General features: G+C 34.4%; 1 protein-coding gene across 1 annotated transcript; it reads left to right on the top strand.

Moving 5' to 3' along the window:
* Nucleotides 1-8,255: 8,255 nt before the first annotated feature.
* LOC120205793 (COP9 signalosome complex subunit 3-like) lies at nucleotides 8,256-11,764 on the top strand. Its single transcript, XM_039205595.1, has 11 exons — nucleotides 8,256-8,516; nucleotides 8,798-8,913; nucleotides 9,007-9,253; nucleotides 9,670-9,727; nucleotides 9,820-9,909; nucleotides 10,148-10,210; nucleotides 10,296-10,385; nucleotides 10,467-10,625; nucleotides 10,737-10,858; nucleotides 11,253-11,325; nucleotides 11,423-11,764. The coding sequence occupies exons 1-11, from the start codon at nucleotides 8,332-8,334 to the stop codon at nucleotides 11,489-11,491; spliced, it is 1,272 nt and encodes a 423-aa protein (XP_039061526.1). The 5' UTR covers nucleotides 8,256-8,331; the 3' UTR covers nucleotides 11,492-11,764.
* Nucleotides 11,765-17,460: the final 5,696 nt, after the last annotated feature.

Genomic DNA, 17,460 nt, shown 5'->3' with positions numbered 1-17,460 from the left:
TAACCAATAATACTAACATGCTTTCTATGTCCAGGTTTTTAGATGAGATTGAGCATGGAGGCGTGGTCTATGCCTTACTACCTTGTGAGAATAGTGCAGTAGACGTGGATACGAATTTACCAGTAGTGGTACAGTGGCTGCTAGCAGAATTCTCTAACTTGATGCCAGAGGATCCTCCTCCTAGGCTACCACCTATGAGGGATATTCAGCATCAAATTGACCTTGTTCCTGGGTCAAGTTTACCAAACCGACCAGCATATCGCCTCATTCCCAAAGAGGCTGAAGAGTTGTAGTGACAAGTGGAAGAGTTGTTGGAGAGGGGCTACATTTGAGAGAGTATGAGCCTATGTGCATTCCCTACCCTGCTAGTACCAAAGAAAGATGGTTCTTGGCGTATGTGTGTTGACAGCCGAGCGATCAATAGAATTATAGTGAAGTATCGGTTTCCAATTCCCCGTCTAAATGATATGTTAGATTAGCTATCCGGTTCTAAGGTCTTCTCAAAAATTGACCTTAAAAGCGGATACCACCAAATCAGAATAAGTCCTGGAGATGATTGGAAGACAGCATTTAAAATGCCTCATGGTTTGTATGAGTGGATGGTCATGCCTTTTGGGCTATCCAATGCGCCCAGTACGTTCATGAGATTTATGCATTAGGTCTTGCGACCTTTTATGGGGAAATTTGTTGTAGTTTACTTCGATGATATCCTCATTTATAGTCTGACATGGACTTCACACTTCGATCACCTCCGTGTTGTTTTTGAGATACTGAAAAAAGAGTGCTTATTCGTCAATCAGAAGAAGTGTTCTTTCTTCACTACTTCTGTGACTTTTCTTAGTTTTGTTGTGTCTACTGATGGTGTTCATGCAGATCAGTCAAAGATAGATGCAGTCTTGGAGTGTCCCAGACCAAGGACTTACATGACATCCGAAGTTTCCATGGATTGGCATCTTTCTACCGTCGGTTCATTAGAAATTTCAGTACTCTGATTGCCCTTATCACATAATGCCTCAAGGGGTGTGATTTCCAGTGGTCTGAGGAGGCAGAGGCCAGTTTTCAACTGGTCAAGCAAAAGATGACCGAGGCACCAGTTTTGTCACTTCCTGATTTTGACAAAGTATTCGAGGTAAATTATGATGCATCTGGCGTTGGCATTGGTGGTGTTCTGAGTCAGGCAGGCCATCCGGTTTCTTTTTTTAGTGAGAAGCTATTAGGATAAAAAAAAACTACTCCACTTATGACTTGGAGTTCTATGCCATAGTTCAGTCCCTGAAGCATTGGTGTCACAACCTAGTACATAAGGAGTTTATTCTATTTACTGATCATGAGGCGTTGAAGTACATCAATAGCCAACACAAGCTGAGTAGACGTCATGCCAAGTGGGTGGCATACCTGCAAAAATTCACTTTTACGTTGAGGCACCAAGCAGGGAGTTTGAACCGTGTCGCAGATGCCCTGAGTCGTCGTACCTTACTCCTCACCACCATGAATACAAAAGTTGCAGGCTTTGAGACGTTCACATATATGTATGCAGCTAATCCTTCATTTGGAAGAATATTTTAAGAGGTACCTGAGGTCACCGTCATGATTTTGTTTTGCATAATGGGTATATGTTTCGTGGATTACAGTTGTACATTCCATATTATTCATTGAGGCAACAAATTATAAGTGAACTTCATAATGAGGGACACTTTGGTCGAGATAAGACCTTGGCCCTTTTCTCTTCTGACTTTTATTGGCCCAAGTTGACTAGTGATGTGGCCCATTATGTGGACCGTTGTTATGTGTGCCAGCGATATAAGGGAGTTCTCACCAATGCGGGCTTGTACACTCCCTTACCTGTTCCTGAAGCTCCTTGGTTTGATGTCAGCATGGATTTTGTACTAGGCTTACCCCGCACCCAAAGGGCCTCGGATTCTATCTTTGTTGTGGTTGACAGGTTTTCCAAGATGGCTCATTTTGTAGCTTGCAGAAAGACTATGGATGCTGACCGGATTGCCCATCTTTATTTCAAGGAGATTGTGCGTTTACATGGTGTTCCTCGATCCATCACTTCAGATCGTGATACTAAGTTCATCAGTCATTTCTGGAAGAGCCTGTGGGGGAAACTGGGAACACAGTTGAATTTCAGTAGCGCCTACCACCCCCAGACGGATGGCCAGACCGAGGTGGTTAACAGAAGTTTGGGAAACCTTTTGAGGTGTTTAGCAGGAATGAAGCCGAAGCAGTGGGATTTGGCATTACCTCAGGCAGAATTTACCTACAACAGATCAAAAAACAGAACCACAGGTTTAAGCCCATTTGAGATTGTCTATGGTCAGAACCCATTTGGGGTGCTGGACTTAGCCCCTATTCCACGTATAGGACGTTTTAGTCCTAAAGCAGATGAGATGACAAAGTATCTTCGGGGTAACCATGAGCAGGTGAAACAGACCATTCATGGGAGCAATACCAAGTACAAGACTCGGGTTGACAATCATCGTCGTCAGGTACTTTTTGATGTTGGTGATTTTGTTTGGGTTGTATTAACTCGTGATCATTTTCCTGTTGGTGAGTATAATAAGCTTAAGGATCGGAAGATTGGACCTTATGAGGTCGTTCAGAAGATCAATGATAATGCTTACAGGTTGCGTCTTCCCAGTTACTTGAAGACTTCTGATGTCTTTAATGTGAACCACCTGAGTCATTATTTTGTGGATTCTGATGACACTACTCTGAACTCGAGGACGAGTTCTTTCCAACCCGGGGTGACTGATGCAGGGGGATCCGAGACATATGATGCTGAGCTGTCAGATTGCACCTTGATGGCGCTGAGATACCATGAGTTGGCAGATCAGTGCAAAGGCGGGAATTGATTGTGATATGTTCCTCATTGGGGCCGTTTTGAGTGTGCTTCAGTCTTTTGGCCATAACTTTGGCTACGGGTGTCAGAATCGCGCCACTATAGATGGATATATTGTGGCATTTGTAAAAAAATGCCACTATTATTACCCCAAAATCTAATATATCTAAAAAATAGGGGCCCCTTTATAAGAATTTGTACAGGGCCCCCGAAAACCTAGCCACGACCTTGCTAATTCACCTCTAGCATACACCTAACTATGTGAGCAGCATGTTGCACAGGAAACACCATAAGGAAAGGCGTGGAGGAGCACATCAATCAAGGGTCATGTGCATTCATTAAAGAAGGGTGATTTTTCCAAACAATCATCCTGATCAACTTTATTTACCTGTCAGACACCTTTTCAATTTTATTTATCGATCTAACACCCTTTGCAGGAAGGCACGGTAACTTTATTTACCTGTCAGACACCTTTTCAATTATATTTATCGATCTAACACCCTTTGCAGGAAGGCGCGGTCCATGCACCGCGCCTTACGCCACGTGGCAGAAGGCGCAGCCTATGCACTGTGTCGTGTGAAACGTGTAAAAAATCGAGTTAGTTTTGTAAATATTTTTAAAATTATGCCTAATATATAATTAATTTATGTAAGGGTGTTATTTGTATAATAACGTCAACTTTATTTATTTTTTTGTGTGATTATTTTTAACAAAATTTAATAAAGTTTATTGACTTTTAAAATTAATTATTTAAAAATATAAAATATTAAAATAAACTTTTAATTATAATTGAGATATCAAATGAATTATTATTTATTTTTTAAAAAATCAATAAAAATGCAATAAAAAAGAATTAAAAGTGAATAAAATTCAATACAAAAAGAATGTAAAGCTAAAAAAATATCACCTCATTGAGGGACCATTTTTTTAATATTAATTTTAAAAAATATTAAATAAATATTAAATTCTAATTTTATTAAAAATGAATAAACATTATTTACTGTTGTTAAAAAATAATAATTAATGAATAATAATTCATCTGATCCCTCAATTGTAATTAAAAGTTTGTTTTAATATTTTTTATATATTTAAACAATTAATTTTAAAAGTCAATAAATTTTTTAAAAATATATGAAATTTATAAATTTTTAAATTATAAAATATTTATCATCATCATCATTTTGTAAAATAAATACTGGTTATAAAACTTTTATAAAATTATTCATATTTTAAAATATATACCCTCAAAGTTTTCCTATACTAGATTATACATATTGTGTAATTTCATGCAAAAATAAAAATAATTATATTAAAAATAAATAAACATTATTAACTGTTGTTAAAAAATAATAATTAATGAATAATAATTCATTTCATCCCTCAATTGTAATTAAAAGTTTATTTTAATATTTTTTTAATTTTTTTTAAACAATTAATATTAAAATTCAATAATTTTTTCAAAAATATATGAATTTAAATTATAAAATATTTATCATCATCATCATCATCATCATTTTGTAAAAAAAATATTGTTTATAAAACTTTTATAAAATTATTCATATTTTAAAATACTTGCCCTCAAAGTTTTCCTATACTAGATTATATGTATTGTGTAATTTCATGAAAAAAATCAAAATAATTTTATTAAAAATGAATAAACATTATTAACTGTTATTAAAAAATAATAATTAATGAATAATAATTCATTTGATCCCTCAATTATAATTAAAAGTTTATTTTAATATTTTTATATTTTTAAACAATTAATTTTAAAAGTGAATAAATTTTTCAAAAATATATGAAATTTATAATTTTTTAAATTATAAAATTTTTATTATTATCATCATAATCATTTTGTAAAAGAAATACTGGTTATAATTTTTTTATAAAATTATTCATATTTTAAAAATACTTACCCTCAAAGTTTTCCTATACTATATTATATGTATTGTGTAATTTCATGCAAAAATCAAAATTTATCGAGTTATAAAATAATTTGCAAAAGAATATTTAAAGATTTTAATGTAGAAAGTTTTTTTCACACACAAAAAATAAATAAAGTTGACGGTTTTACACAAATATCAGTTAATATAAATTAATTACATATTAGTCACCATTGTAAAAATATTTACAAAACTAACACCCGATTTTTTACACGTCTCACAAGGCGCGGTGCATGGGCCGCGTTTTACCTTACGTGGTGCCAGATCAACGTAAGGCACGGTGCATGGGTCGCGTGTTCTTGCAAAGGGTGTTAGATCGGTAAATAAAAATGAAAGGGTGTCTGACACGTAAATAAAATTGGCCATGGTGATTTTTAAGGAAAATCACCTTAAAGAAGCATTTGCCTTTCACCTTTGAATTCAAACTAGGTGCCACACCAAAGGGTTGTAACCATTCGGCCAAGCACTCTCAACCACACATTTGGGTGCCAAGCATGAAGAGTTACACATCCACTTAGCCAAAGGCATCCTACACCACTAATTTGAATGATTCAAGGGTCTAAAAACCATAACCATTCGACCTAAGGGATGACAAGTCTAGTCGAACCATTACCTTCATTATTCGTCCTTATAGCATTGTATTTATTTATTTAAACATTGTAACCTTTCATAGGAAGCACCCTTGGTCTAACCCCTTCATTATGTATAGATAGCCAATGCCTTAGCTCTTGTAAGGCATCACTCTTATTACATCAAATATACTTGTGAGGTTTTCCTCTTTTCTTAAGTTCTATTAAACTTTTATCGACTTATCAAGTTCCTTTGGTTTTTGTGGCGTCAAACCCTCTATTCCATTGATACTTCTGGTCGTTTTGGTTTCATATACCAAAAATGTCAAAGTCCTTTGCTACCACCCTTGTTCAAGTATTAAGGTCTGGTGTTAGGCTTCCTATAGTCTAGTTTCTGCCTTTGATGTTGATGATACTATCCTAGCCCTTTCCGTTTCTTTCTTAAGCCCATCACCACGCCCAAACTACTTCCGCAGCCATACTCATATCATTCATTACAATTCAGCCCACCATTTTACCCTTTCATCAACTACCAAGCGTTTCTTTTGAGACAATCTTCTTGCATGTACTTACTCATTCACTAGATCCACAATCAAAGGGTAATTTTCCCTACATCAGCTGATTTGAAATATCCGATGCAGAGTTTATAGGCACATCAAAAAGACCGACATAACTTGACCCTAAATGATTATTAGAAGACCCAGCACCCATAGAAAGAGGAGGGACTTGGATCCCCATAAGACAATTTGGATAATTATCTTCATGCACGAATTGGTCAACACCGACCAAGGAGTGTGCTGGAACTTGAGCATCAAACAGGTCATTATTCAACAAGCTATTGGGCAACACCCCAGAAAAAGATATAATCAAGCGGTTCTCCAAAACCACACCACCACCAGAAATGGCCTCGTTATCGCTTACACTCAACTTATTACCTTGATACATGTTGTTACGCAAAAGACCAACAGAGTTTGCACCACTACCATCAATAAAAATACGGTTCTCCTCAAAATTATCCACCACCACTTTTAATTTATTTTAAAACTCCATCAATCGAAATTATGACACTAGAGGGAATATCCAAATCGTTTGGTAAGGAAACCATAAATTTTGCAATATCGAATCTGACCCTATTTGAGGTCTCATTGTCAGTCTCTATGATCTCGCCCTATTTCCCAGCCAACTCAGTAAAAAATTTCTAATGCCAAACAGCGAGAGGCATATCAACAAAGATACTCATACTTTAACCAATTTCTTATAAGCAAAATCATTCCAAGGATCAATAGAATAAAAAACCAGACTGGGCCACTTATTTTGATTCGACCAGCAAAGGTTGGAATTAATTAATGAATCAAATCGGAGAATAACAAGCAATCCAAACCAAGGACATACCTTCACATTCACACCCTCCGACAAGAGCAGTTCTTGTGCAAAGTCAGCATTATACATGCCTTTGATCCTTGCAACCAAACAACGAAAAAACCATGACATGTCTTTGGCAAGGATTACTTCAGTTGAGAATTCCAAGAAAGAATCAGCACAATGATCAGCACCTTGACATGAAGACCCTGGTTGGAACTTTTTAATTATTCTCACAGGGTCTGGCTCTGACTGTAAAACCTGATTGTCAGTCTGATCGAGCGTTGGAATAGGCCTTTCTACATCGATAGCACCAGCATCCCTTAGGCTATCATGAACGGACGGAGCAAGTAAATATTGTTCCTACTGCTGGAACCAACCCCCATAACAACTTCCTTGAAAGACCTATTATCTCTCAGAGATAGCTTACGGATGATCGATCTCCATTTTCTCACAGAAGAGTTCACAACAGTTTTCTTCTTACACAAGGTTTGGTCTCTAGCCTTGAACACCCCAATGAAAAGACCGTCCATCTTCCTCCTGTTGCCTCTGAGGATAGCATTTTTCGCACTTACTTTAGCTGCGAATCTTATAAAAGCGAACGTTGACCTGCTCAATCTTCTTTTTTGATTCCGATAAGCTATATATGTATCGGTGACTACACCGTATATCCTAAAAGCTTGACGTAGAGAAAAAGGTTGTATTCTCTTACTGATGTTATTGACATACACTGAGAATCCACCACGCCTTGGACCTTCATACCCCTTCGACTAAACTATGTTTTGCCCCTGGAGGCCCCTACCACTACTCTGACCGAGCAGGATACTCGACGATTGACTGATCAGTTTGAACCTGACGCGACTGTTCCCCTTCCTGGAGGTTGATTCATTGCTGGTTCTCATAACAGAAATGAGTTTGTTTTGATCAATGCTGATGAAAATTCCAGGGTAAGAAAGACCACATGAAATCTAAAAAGAAGAAGAAGCTTCATTAGCTATTGAGGAATATCTGTTTGCTTATTTTTGTATTTCTTACAATTTATAAAGTAGTTTTTTTAATATATAATCTGGGTGTGTTTTGGTAGGAAATGTGAAAAAGATTTTCGGATCGATGTTTCACTACAAATGTAAGAATTAGGGTTTTTTTTTGGAGGGATAGATTTATACAACTTGTCACTTTTTCCTCACCATTTTGAGCCATAAACCTCTAAATCTTTTGAGTTTTTAGAGGAAGATGAAAACAATGTTTCAGTCCTTTTAGTTTTATTTGGTTAATAGACATTTCTTTCAAAACAATGTTTCAGAATGAAACAACACAATGTTGTTTTTTAGAAACAGACAGACAAGCGAAGAAGAAGAAGAATAAGAAGAAGTGATACGTGGCAATCCAGTAGCGATTTTCGTTAAGACAGTTAATATCAGTGATTGATTTATAACAAGCTGATGACTTTTTAAAACATTGGTGAAAACAAACACTGACCCAAACTGACCATTTGCGTAGTTTACCATTTAATAAATTACCGTGTACTTAACCTATTATACACACTAGGCCGGCAGCCCGATAACAAAGTTTTGGGTGTTTGTTTTGATCAGTAATTTCAGTTGCGGGAGAAGGGATGAACTCGGTGGAAGGTTTAGTGACCCAAATCCAGGGGCTATCAAGCACCGCCTCCGATGTTTTATCGCTCCAAAATGTGCTTAAACAAGCTTACGACTCGCTCCATGCCGAGTCCACTCGGTTGTTGCCTTTTCTAGATCAACTCGACCCTTCCAAACACACTCTCGGTTACCTCTATTTCCTGTGAGTTCTTCAGTTTGGGTCTTCAGAATAATTGATTTTCTATGCAAATTTTGCCGTTCTTTCTTTCTTTTTCTTAAAAGAAAAGAAAATTGTTTTGTATTCTCTAAAATTTGATGTTTAGTTCAACATTGAATCTTGGGTTTCTCTTTTGATGTCTGGAACTTTTTTAAATATAGAATATGGGTTTTGCAATATAACTTGCTAAAACTTTGTGATTTCTTATGGGTTTCTTTAATGAGAAGGAAAATTAATCGTTATGAATTTTATTAATGATTCAACAGAGAGGCATGCACTGCTGGTCCAGTTACAACAGAATCAGCTAGGTCATTCGTGCTAATCATTGCCATATTTATCAGTTCATGTGATGCTGAGCAAATACGCTTGGCGCCGGATAAGTGTATTACTCGAGCTTTATTTTGGATTATTAGTGACATTGGAAAAAAATTTCGAGTTAGTTGTTAATACTTGATGTTATTAATGTGATTGGCAGTTATATCTGTTTGCAAGAGGCTCAAGGATCAAGTTCTGTTGCTTGAGGAGCCCTTGCGTGCAGTGGCTCCGATGCTGGCTGCTATTCGGAAGCTTCAGCCTTCGACTGAAAATTTGACTTCTTTACATCCGGAGTTTCTGTTGCTCTGTTTGTTGGCAAAGTGCTATAAAACCGGTCTTTCCATCTTAGAGGAAGATATTTTCGAGGTTGATGAGCCGAGGAATCTTTATCTCTATTGCTATTATGGGTTGGTTTGCTTCTCAAACCATTCGATTTGTGACCAAACTTTGCATTTAATCTGTGTCTATTATAGATCCATTTCTTCTAAAACTATTCAATAGCATCTCAGATTTTGCATTTAATCTTTGTGTTATCTGATGTTAAGTTCTTAGGAGCTCTTCTGTTTTCCTCCCCAAGAAAAATAGCTTCCTTCTTTAGGCACATGTTACATCTAAGATTTTCCTTTTTCATTATGAAGGTGTATTTCTATTTTTCTCAAGAATCAAGAAGTAAATATTGTTGCCTACTGAAAGTGAAAGATATATCCTTTAAATAACTGATTTGGTTCGATCTTAAGTTCAACATCATTCTCCTTGATTTGGCTGTTTCACTGGCCTTATTGAGGGGAGTCACTGATAGGTTTCCGGTTTGGCTTCGCGACAGGGGAATGATATGCATTGGAAAAAAGTGTTTTCGGAAAGCATTGGAGCTTCTACACAATGTATGCTGTTTCTTTACAGCTTTGTTGTTCACTGCTTGTCAACTAATGTAACAAATTATCCTATTTTTATGTGCTTCATGATAATTGTCTAGGTTGTGACTGCTCCTATTTCTACCATCAATGCCATAGCTGTTGAAGCTTACAAAAAATATATATTGGTCTCTCTTATTCACCATGGACAGGTATGTTCTGCAATTGACATATATTGTACATTTTATTTATTTATTAAGAATCTATGGACAAATCGATTAAAAGAAGAAAATAAATATTTTGACAGATTGGTTCTTGATTTAGAGGCAGTAGTTTGAGGAAGTGAATTATTTCACCATTTAGACAACATTTTCATTTGCTAGTTTGTCTTTTTCTTACCATCTCTGAATGGTGATTTTTCCTATGGTTTTTCCAATCACTTGGTTACAGCTTTCTACCAGTCTTCCAAAGTATGCTTCCACTGCTGCTCAGAGAACCTGGAATTTCTGTCAGGTGCATTTCGATTCTAGGACTAATGATGTTGGAAGCCATTTACATCAAACAGTATCTTTTGTTGTCTTTATTATTTCGTGTGTAGCCATATATCGAACTGGGGAATATTTATAGCAATGGGAAAATCGCAGACTTAGAGACACATGTACAAGCTCACATGGAGAAATTTGGAAGTGTGAGTGCTATATGAAATAATTTATACACTCTCCTGCTCCATTTGTTTGACGCTCTGAAAGAAGCTTTGTACTTTTACCAGGACAACAATCTAGGTTTGGTGAAGCAGGTTGTCTCATCCATATACAAGCGAAATATCCAGAGGTTGACCCAGACATATTTAACGCTCTCACTTCAGGACATATCTAACACTGTGCAACTGAATAGCCCCAAGGAAGCTGAAATGCATGTTCTTCAAATGGTAATGTCGTGTCTTCTGTTTTAGTTGATTAAGATTTAAGTTTCATATTATATGTTGCATATTTTCATTGTTCTTCGAATGCTCTTCAAATGCACATGCTTCAAACTTTAGATCCAAGATGGTGAGATATATGCTACGATCAACCAGAAGGATGGGATGGTTAGATTCCTAGAGGATCCTGAACAATATAAGACCTGTGAAATGATAGAGCATATTGACTCATCAATCCAAAGGTACACTGTATAGAATGAACTCTACTATCATGTTTTGCTTTGATAGATAATTTTGTAATGCTTATGACTATACTTGTCACACATGCTACTTTCTTGAGTTAGGAGTTTATTGTAATTTATGACAAAAGCTGTTATACAAAATCCCGATCAAGATCGGTGTCTGGATTCAGATCCCTACTCAGGGAATTAACACAAAGCCCAAAGTTCTAACTAGAACAAAAAATTCAGAGGGTGAGAAAATTCTAGTGTTGTTAATTGCATTAGTTCTTTAAAAGGAGTTCCAATACTGTTATTAATCATAGAGATGTTTAGCGGGACAGTGGTGATTAATTGTCGGGCACTTTTAATTATAAACAAAGCATTATCAAATGTTTTTTTCTGCATTCCATTACAGGTTAATGACCCTATCAAAGAAGCTGACTGTTTTGGATGAACTCATGTCATGTGATCCGATGAATCTAGTAAAAGTGAGCCACTGCCATTTCCATTCATCAAATTGTTTTAGCTAATGCTACTGTCTAAGCACCATTGATTAGTAACTAGACAATACCTTTCTGTGTCCAGGCTGGGAGAGAGCGACATAGGTTCGACTTCGATGACTTTGACAGTGTTCCTCAGAGGTTTAATATATGAGCGGTAAATAACAACTACAAAGATGCCGGACATACAAATATGTTGTCAATTAACTCCGAGTTGTTAAAGGCGGTGGCAAATTTTCTTATTTTCTTAAGTAGTTTCTATCACCTAATCTAAGGAATGTGTTTTGCTCTTACAAGAGAGATTATTCAACAATGTGATGGAAGACTAGCTTTTGCACGTTTCCTGAATAGAATGAGTTGATTTCAGAGTAGCTACCTCTTGCCTTTCTGTTTTCTCTCAATTTTTCTTCCAATTGAAGATGAAACTGGTTTAGACAGTTTTGTGGAGTAATAGAACAGTTTGAACAGCCTTCCTATTCACTGAGGCCGAAGCCGAAGCCATTTCATTCTAAGTGCAATTCTTGCATTGCAAATTTCATGGTAGAGGAAGATAGAAAATATACAAAATAGGTTGAGTGCTGGAAATCACTTTTTCAAAGAGCAGGGTCTCCAAATTCCAGTTGAAGTGATTATAGCAATTCATACAAACACGCTGTAGGCTCCGTTTAGTGTTAAACAAAGTGTAAACTGCATCCATGGTTTCCAAGATTCAGTGTGTTTTCATTTTGATCACTAATGTTTTAAAAGTTATATTTTAGTAACTAAAGTTATTGATAAATCATTGAATGACCACTGTGCCGTTGTTGACTTCATTAGGTTGGTAAAATCACACATTAACAAAATGGCTAATATCTAATTATCTATTTTGGCATGAACTGAGCGACATTAGTAGTAAAATAATTGTTTTTATTGTTTGAGATCTCGAGTTCAAGCACCGGTAATGCAAGGAGTGTGAGCGTTCAATTTCAATTGGTTGAGAGTTATCTTTAAACAAATATTATTTTGTACTTACTACCCCATATTAATAAAAAATAATTATCTAATTTGACCCTAACATCAACTTGATTTTTAACAAATTTCTTTAACTAAAAAAATCATCTTATTCAACTAACCCATCATCAACCCTCAATATTCAACCACCGTTAATCTTGATTAACACAAAGGCCATGGTTTAATCTTGATTAACATAAAGTCCATGGCCCATGGGAAAGAAAATCATGGCGTTTCTTGCTTATCATGGGACATGGGCAGATGTATTAAGCTCTTATAGGGTGTTAAATTTAGTTTAGTGTATTAAGTGGAAAATTTATGAATTTACATATCATTCTTAAAAAAGACTTAAAATTTTGGAATTCATTTTTGAATTTCTAAATCTACCAATATCATGAGCTACTATAATGTTCTTTTTATTAGTCTGAGTGATTATATGGTAATATTTGTTCGAAAGACTCTAAACAATTTGACAATTAATGCTCAAATATCCCTACAGAAGTTGTGTTTGAACATAAAACCTATAAAGATAACAAACATCCCTTTAATCAGTGAAGTCGTTTAGTTCATATGGTTGTTTTGGGTTACAGTGATGAGAACAAGTTGGATCAAATCTATTAACAACAAAAACTATGGTGAGAACTCAGAAGTTACTTGTTGTAACGTCTTTTTTGACGAATGAATAATTTTTTATGAAAACCCTGAATTTACAATTTATTTGGGAAAATTGAATTTTTGTGTTTATTTTGATTAAATTGATTTGGGAAGTCGCCATCGACCTTTGGGCTGGGTAGGTAGAAAACCTAAAAACATCCTTTAAAACAATTTTAAGAAAAATCATTTTTAAGACAGAAAACTGGTTTGCACTTGTCAAATATTCATTTTAGGTTCGGGAGTTGATTACGTGTGGGCAAGGGTTAACACCCCCACAACGGCAAAAAATTGGCACTTGGTCGTTTATACGTTGTCATAATAGTGGAAATTGAAAATTCGAATCAATATTTAAAGTTTGATCCTTTTCTTGAACATTGAATAATTTGTTTTGAATTATTTGTTAAGGGACATTCCTTATTTTAAAGAGAAATCACGAGGTTTGCACATCATCCAAAGGGAAGGCTATCCCATCTACTCCTCTTTTATACGAGAAATTTCCCTTCCTCAATGTTGTCAAAATGTACAAATCGAATATAAATTGAATGTCGATAATTGCATAAAAATAAATTACTATTTAAAGAAGCATGCATTGTATCATTTGAATTAAAATAAAATTAAAGAAACAAATTAATTAACCTTACTTTTATAAAATATACTTTGTAACACCCCATATCCCGTATATATTTCCATACATGAGATACAGATGTCACATCACTTTAAAGACATTACCTCTTTATAAAACCCATAAAATTTTGTTTCAAATTTTATAACCATACATTTTAACACAATGATAAAACATTCATTCAAACATATTACTAAAACTATCACTTTAAATACATTACAAAATATTTTTCTTAAATTCAATTACATGCCAGCTAAGTTTCAAAAGGAGTATGATTGTCCTAATGTTACTGACGAGGCAACCTTTAATTGATTGATAGTTGTTGTTGCTGCACTCTTTACTCGACAAATCTTTGATTTTTACCTATGCATGAAATCAACACACGTTAAGTATTTACTTAGTGATGCATAATCCTGTAAAGAAACTTCAATTTATTCATAAACATGCCTGACTATCAAAACCATGATAATTCATCTACTTTATGAGACTCATTTATGATCTTTTTAGTCAAATCAATAAATGACACCCTTTATGCCAAAATGCACTATTAAGAATTTAGTATTTCATCTAAATGCATTTAACCTTTCATCTAACTTGCATTATTGGCATCTTTCTGTCAAATGCACAGTTAGGCATTTAACCTTTCATCTAACTTGCATTATTGGCACCTTTCTGCCAAATGCACAGTTAGGCATTTAGTTTTTCATCCAAAGACATTTAACCTTTCATCTAACTTGTATTATTGGTACCTTTCTGCCAATTGCACATTTAGGCATTTAATCTTTCATCTTAAGGCATTTAACCCTTCATTTAACTTGCATTATTGGCATCTTTCTGCCAAATGCACAGTTAGGCATTTAATCTTTCATCTAAAGGCATTTAACCTTTCATCTAATTTGCATTATTGTCACCTTTATGCCAAATGCACAATTAGGGATTTAATTTTTCATCTAAAGGCATTTAATCTTTCATCTAACTTGCATTATTGACACATTTCTTCCAAATGCACAGTTAGGCATTTAATCTTTCATTTTAAAACAGTTCATACTCTAAAAATTATTCATAATATCAATTCCACACACATTATAAACATTGTGAGTCTCCCTTAACCCATATAATTACAATATATGCATTCACCTGATATGCTTCCCTAATATGCTGTAGTGATGTTTAACTACTCGACAACTTTGTCTTTGCCCTTGTTCTGGCTTGACTCGGGAGCTTGGTTAGAATCTTTGGCTATGGAGGAGAGCACAAAACCACGAGAGGAAGAAGAAGAGGAGTAAATAACTTAACTTAGTTTTTTTAACTTTCGCTTTTTCTTAAATCCCTATTAAAAGAAATGAGTTTTAAATTCATTTCACTCTAAAGGACCAAAATGCCCTTTCAATCATCCATTTCTTACTAATTGGTCTTACTCAAATCATTCCTTATACTTTAACATTTATTAAATTAAATCCTCTAATTTTAAATTCTTTCAAAATAGTCACTGACCTACCATTTGGGGTATTACATACTTGATTTATTTTTGAGTTCCTATTTCGTTTGAATAGTGTCTTGAATCACACTTCTTCTATAAAGCAGTGCTTTTCACACCCATTCTATGATAAAGGTTGTCGAAAGTAGTTTAGAATATATAAAAAATAGATCATAAATATTGAGCAATTTAGGGCATTCTGTAAACTTTAATTGATATTTACAACAATATTAAAATGTCTCTTTATAAATATATATATATATATATATATATATCAGCATGTGATAATAAATAAACAAATAATAAAGCGAAACTTAAAACAAAAATAGGAAAATACAAAGATCAAAAAAACAATTTTAAGGTGTAAAACAGAAACCAAATCATAAGTTATCAACACAATAAAAGGCAATCAAGCAACAAGTTAAACTTAAACAATGACTATAATATAAACATGGCAAAATGAGAACCTAAAACAAGAATATAATCAAATTTTATATATGGCAGCAACAAAGACCAAAATAAAATGAAATAAAAAGTACATGCCCAAAGCACAAGAAAATAAAACTTCATTAGTAGCTAAAATAAAATAAATTAAAGATCAATGACTATATTTGAATAAATGGCATATAAAAAATGTGACTGAATTAAAATAAAATAAAAAAGGATGCTTAAATCAAAGAAATACCAAAATAACATGTATAGTGACTAAAACGTGAGAACACGACCAAGCTTGAAAACCTAAAGGTAATTTTCCCTAGAGCATATGACTAAAACACAATAAGTGCTAAAAATGAGGACTAAAATGGAATTATACCTTAATTTAGTGACTAAGATTTTAAAGGTTGCCTAAAGTTTGGGGACCTGTGGGTAATTAACCCACAATTATGTGACTTAAATGCAAAAAACACGTTAAAGGTCTAGGGGCCTTAGCGTGATTTGCCCAAAAAATAAAGGAGGCCTAATATCCCTCTCTGCTGCTTAATTTTACCCGATAACCAACCATAAAACAAAATATTTCAACCCATTCTTCCCCCCTCACAATGCACATAGCGACCGACCCTCTAAAGATCCAAGGCTTGTGACGTCCCGACCACCGTATATTTGTGGTCGTTCGCTCCAACTAGCCACCTCGAACTGATCGATGAACAAAGCCAACCTAATCACAACCGAAACTGAGACCTGAACTAGCCCATTTTCCTTTTATCTCGCTCCACTGAGAACTAAACCGCTCCAAGACCGATCACCAACACTATTCAATGCAACCCCGACTCATAGGTGACCTAAGATTTATAACACCTTTAACCAGTATACGTCTCGATATACGAGCCAAAGATGTCACGTCAACTTATAAACACTTATTGAACTGAAATTTACATAAAAATATGTTTTGTTATAAAACATCTATTTTAACTTTAAAATCTATTTTATGAATATCTTAACTTATAAATAATTTCTTTGTCGTAGGAAAATAAATTCATTTATTAATCAATAATTTTACCAAATCATGTCTTTTCGTGAAATCTTTTTAAAACATAATAATATAATATATTCTTTTCATGTATAAATACTGATAAAACTAAACTAAGTAAAATAAACTAAAGTAGTTCTAGTTAATATTACATACTATTTAAAATAACTACGATAATTAGAACTTCTGACATAATTATACATGCCACTAAAAGTCAAAAGTAACATCATAGATGCCTTACTGATACTTATGTTATGTATGTCTTTCCAATAAGATGCTTCGATGACTCCTTACTGCTTGTACTTACTCTTATTAAAACCTATGTATGAAAATCATCACGTGCTAAGTATAACTTAGTGAGGCAGTAGTAATCTAAGGTGAGAAAAATCTCAAAATATCATAAACATAAATAAAATAATTCGAATTAAAACATTAAACTGGAAAACCAACTTATCCAAGTCGATTTCTTCACTAAGACTTAAAATCCTTTTAAGTCATGAACTCAAGAAAATTATGATAAACAATATCTAATACAATAATCATATCATTCTTTCTGTCAACTGGAAATCATTCACAATTTTCATATTCCTTTTTATAGCCCAATGCATATTTATGAGAACATAAGATACATGAGTAAGGTGCACACTATGCACAACATGGTGCAAATCATAACTGATACTGAGATATGATGCACTTCAGTGCCATCATAACCTGAACACCAAAGGCGCTGGACATTGGTACACGAATGTACCAAAACTGATAACATTGGTACATGAATGTGCCAAAGTTGTTAATTGATTAGTAAACAACTAATGGCATGCCAAGTATACCAACCATTCTTATTATACATACAATGGGCTCATGTATCATAAATAAATTCATCATCAAAATATCATGTTTGGGTAGCTCATA

This window comes from Hibiscus syriacus, unplaced genomic scaffold (assembly GCF_006381635.1).
Source record: "Hibiscus syriacus cultivar Baekdansim isolate YM2019G1 unplaced genomic scaffold, ASM638163v2 tig00013040_pilon, whole genome shotgun sequence".
Taxonomy (NCBI): Eukaryota; Viridiplantae; Streptophyta; class Magnoliopsida; order Malvales; family Malvaceae; genus Hibiscus; species Hibiscus syriacus.
Note: the sequence above shows the minus strand (reverse complement) of the source record. Positions and strands in the feature narration are given on the sequence as shown.